Genomic DNA, 4,910 nt, shown 5'->3' on the forward strand with positions numbered 1-4,910 from the left:
TTTGATACAAGTGATATCAATAAACGAGACACAAGACAGATCAAACTCGATTATTGCTGACAAGACTGCTCTCAGCTATCAGTGGTCTGGGCAATTTTAAATGGAGATCACTTTCTCAACATTAGTCCTATTTATGTTACAGCTACTATTACTAATCAATATTTTGTATCCATTTTCTGAATTAGTGCTGTTGTTGTTGGATGTTTTGAAGTGTTTGTCCATCTTAGTCTCTTTCTCAATTTCTTCTCTATTGTTCCACAAAAAAGTGTATTTTATTTTTGATTCCAGAAATGTATTATTAGATTTTTGCAAAGCCTAAAATGACAACACTACTTAATCATTCATATCATTTGTAATAATCCTTCAACACCATGACTAAAAAAACTTCCATGCCAATGAGTATAAAACATGTTTAATATGTGTGCATCCCAATAGTTTGAAATGGTTTCCTTCATTTTCGTCACATTTTACTGCATTCAACAAGAAGTGACGCTTTTAAACAAAAAACGTTAAAACATTAAAAAAAGAAAAGCTTTCATTGACACTGAATAGGCACTTGTCTGAATTTTGTCAGCCAGTACAAACATTACAACTCTTATTGCTCATATAGAAATTTATGTGAGCTAAGACTAAATAACACTTGAACAGAAATGAAAATATAATTGTCTTTATAAGCATCAACTGTGAGGTAGTGAGATTATTGCACTGCATCACTCTCCACACACAAATAGAAACCTTCCACAGTACCTATGATTTAAATTTAATAAAATGCTACCTTGTTAAAAAGCAATTGCCTGGTCAGACACGTGAACAGAAAGATTAGCTTATTATAGACACACAACCTTATAAGTGCCTGAATTAGCATCTAAAAAGGTGTCAAGTTTTTCAAATGTTATGTTCCATATAGCACTAGATAACAACATTTATCATTTAAGGCTACCTTTCATATGAAAATGGTATATAACTTATTCTTGTAATTAAACTAAATAGCCTTTTATTACTTACACTATTTATATGACTACATATAATTTCGTTTTTTTGGTTTAAAAGGAGCAATCATATCAATATAAAGATTGTCTTTATTTTTGTTTAGTGAATACAATTAGTAGTTTTCGGTGGATTTGAGAAATACCCATGTGTCTGCACGTGTTTGTCCTACTCATCTCCATCTGGTACACAGAAATGTTTGTGTGTGTGTGTTTTAAGGCAATGAGTACATTATAGCTTTTTAAAATGACAGACATATACTTGCACTAATACTGTACATACATACATGGTGATTTATTTACTGCACTCGGGCATATGCACACACACACACCACTACCCTCCACATCACGCCTTCACCACCGCTTCGATCTATTAGGGTTGATGGACAGCTGAGCAGCGTTTTAAATAGCAGCAGCCTGCCACGGTAGCCCCCACTCCCTCCCCTCTGTTGCAAGTTTTGTGGATTCTATGTAACATGTTTATGTGTGCTTATGGCTATTGAGTTTTTTTTCTTGGCCTCAGTCTGAACCACTCCCCAGGAGCCCATCGTGTATTTTTTTTCCCACCTTTTTAAGAGATGCCGGAAGTTAGCTGACATGTCAGCGTTCCTGTTTTGTCTCCCTGTAATGTACTGAATATATGCTCTTGAATGGGATTGTGCTAAAAACATGAATTTCCCCTCTGGGACTAACAAAGTAAACGAATGAATGAATGGTAGAACATAGGTATAAATCACTGGCAGTGACATCATGCTACAAAATGGCTTCTAAATAGAACCTCATCTAGGCTGTTATTGACTAAAACAAAACAATTGCACATATCATGATCACCATTGTGTTGACCAAAAAAAAAACAGGCGGCAGTTCACCTCTCTGTGAATCCAGAAGCTTATTTCTCTTGACAATGTATCAAGAAAACAGCAGATTTGTTTTGTTCCTGCTGCGGTTGTTTATTGTCCCGTTTGTTCCAGTTCTTCAGCCCCTCAGGGAGTGTGGTGTCTTCCTCCAGATCCCCGAGCTCCTCCACAAACTCCTCATAAGAGGAATTCTCTCGAAAAGGACGCGGCCCCAGTAGCTCCACCATGTCAGCCTCTTCTAGAATATCTCTTTCTAGGAGACGTTTGGCCACCTGTGAAAAGTGAGCAAAAACAAACATATTTACAATCAATAAATCATATTGGGCTGGATTAACATTACAGCTGGAGAAAAATTAAATATCTTTAGTCTGCTAAGATAACATCAGCTAAACAGGTGGTTGCCGGTTTACAATGTTATGTGGTTTTGAACGCACTCCCAAAAATGAATGAAAAATGTCGTTTAGGTCCATCAACAAGGAATTGGGTCAGGGCAATGCACCAAAGAAAAAGTAAGTAATGTCATAAAAACTTCAGTGAAAGGATACACACCCACCAATTTTAGCATGAGACAATATTTTAAAAAGTTTAAAAAACACCTGCAAGCCAAACACATGGACACAACCACATGTGTAACAAAAGGTATAAGCCCTCCTATTTGTATTATCCATCCTTCCATTTTCTACCGCGTATTCCCTTTGGGGTCACGGGGGGCTCTGGTGCCTATCTCAGCTACAATCAAACAGAAGGCGGGGTACACCCTGGACAAGTCGCCACCTCATCGCAGGGCCAACACAGATAGACAGACAACATTCACACTCACATTCACACACTAGGGCCAATTTAGTGTTACAAATCAACCTATCCCCAGGTGCATGTCTTTGGAAGTGGGAGGAAGCCGGAGTACCCGGAGGGAACCCACGCATTCACGGGGAGGACATGCAAACTCCACACAGAAAGATCCCGAGCCCGGGATTGAACTCTGCCTACTCAGGACCTTCGTATTGTGAGGCAGACGCACTAATCCCTCTGCCACCGTGAAGCCCCCTATTTGTATTATATCCTATACATTTCCAGAACATATATACATACATATATATATATATATACATACATATATATATATATATAAACTGTATATACATATATACTGTATATATATATACACATATATACACACATATATATATATATACACATATATATATACACACATATATATACACACATATATATACACACATATACATATATATATATATATATATACACATATATATATATATACATACATATATACATACATACTGCATTTATATGTATATATACATACAGTTGGGCAAAAAAGTATTTAGTCAGCCACCGATGACAGAGGTCCGTAATTTTCATCATACTTCAGCTGTGAGGGACAGAATGTGAAAAAAAAATCCAGGAATTCATATTGTAGGAATTTTAAATAATTTATTTGTAAATTATGGTGGAAAATAAGTATTTGGTCACTTCAACCAAGGAAGATCTCTGGCTCTCAAAGACCTGTAACTTTTTCTTTAAGAAGCTTTTCTGTCCTCCACTCATTACCTGTATTTATGGAACCGGTTTGAACTCGTTATGTGTATAAAAGACACCTGTCCACAGCCTCAAACAGTCAGACACTAAACTCCACTATGGCCAAAACCAAAGAGCTGTCGAAGAACACCAGGAAAATAATTGTAGACCTGCACCAGACTGGGTAGAGTGAATCTACAATAGGCAAGCAGCTTGGTGTGAAAAAATCAACTGTGGGAGCAATTATCAGAAAATGGAAGACATACAAGACCACTGATATTCTCCCTCGATCTGGGGCTCCACGCAAGATCTCATCTTGTGGGGTCAAAATGATCATGAGAACGGTGAGCAAAAATCCCAGAACCACATGGGGGGGGACCTGGTGAATGACCTGTAGCGAGCTGGGACCAAAGTAACAAAGGTTACCAGTAACACACTATGCCGACAGGGAATCAAATCCTGCAGTGCCAGACGTGCCCCCCTGCTTAAGCTAGTGCATGTCTAGGCCTGTCTGAAGTTTGCCAGAGAGCACCTGGATGATACAGGATTGGAAGAATGTCATATGGTCAGATGAAACCAAATAAGAACTTTTTGGTATAAACTCAACTTGCGTTTGGAGGAAGAAGAATAGTGAGTTGCATCCCAAGAACACCACACCTACTGTGAAGCATGGGGGTGGAAACATCATGCTTTGGGGCTGTTTTCTGCTAAGGGGACAGGACGACTGATCCGTGTTAAGGAAAGAATGAATGGGGCCATGTATGGTGAGATTTTTAGCCAAAAAGCTCCTTCCATCATTGAGAGCTTTGTAGATGAAACGTGGCTGGGTCTTCCAGCATGACAATGATCCCAAACACACCACCCGGGCAACGAAGGAGTGGCTCCGTAAGAAGCATTTGAAAGTCCTGGAGCTGCTTAGCCAGTCTCCAGACTTCATAAAAAATCTGTGGGGGGAGTTAAAAGTCTGTGTTGCTCGGCGACAGCCCCAAAACATCACTGCTCTCGAGAAGATCTGCATAGAGGAATGGGCCAAAATACCAGCTACTGTGTGTGCAAACCTGGTAAAGACCTATAGTAATCATTTGACCTCTGTTATTGCCAACAAAGGTTGTATTACACTTTTTGTTATTGACCAAATACTTATTTTCTACCATAATTTACAAACAAAATTATTTAAATTTCCTACAATGTGAATTACTGGATTTTTTTTTTCACATTCTGTCCCTCACAGTTGAAGTGTACCTATGATGAAAATTACAGACCTCTGTTATCGTTTTAAGTGGGAGAACTTGCACAATCGGTGGCTGACTAAATACTTTTTTGCCCCAATGTACATACATACATACATACTAGGGCTGGGCGATATATCGATATATCGCAGGTTTGTCTCTGAGCGATTTAGAAAATGACTATATCGTAATATTCGGTTATATGTTCTCACAACGTTGCTTTAAACAGCGGGTATTACATTACTGGCATGTCTCACTCCTTCTCGTCTGTCCTTCTCACAGAGACGTAAAATAAT

General features: G+C 38.5%; 1 protein-coding gene across 3 annotated transcripts in view; it reads right to left on the bottom strand.

Moving 5' to 3' along the window:
- Positions 1-396: 396 nt before the first annotated feature.
- LOC133539093 (AFG3-like protein 1) overlaps positions 397-4,910 on the bottom strand; it is a 33,790-nt gene continuing 29,276 nt past the window's right edge. For all 3 annotated transcript variants that reach the window (XM_061881178.1, XM_061881158.1, XM_061881149.1), the window contains exon 17: positions 397-2,115. In XM_061881178.1, coding sequence (XP_061737162.1) covers positions 1,876-2,115 — 240 coding nt within the window. In that variant the 3' untranslated portion in view covers positions 397-1,875. The remainder of the gene's footprint in view (positions 2,116-4,910) is intronic.

The sequence above is a fragment of the Nerophis ophidion genome, linkage group LG02, assembly GCF_033978795.1.
Source record: "Nerophis ophidion isolate RoL-2023_Sa linkage group LG02, RoL_Noph_v1.0, whole genome shotgun sequence".
NCBI classification, from domain to species: Eukaryota; Metazoa; Chordata; class Actinopteri; order Syngnathiformes; family Syngnathidae; genus Nerophis; species Nerophis ophidion.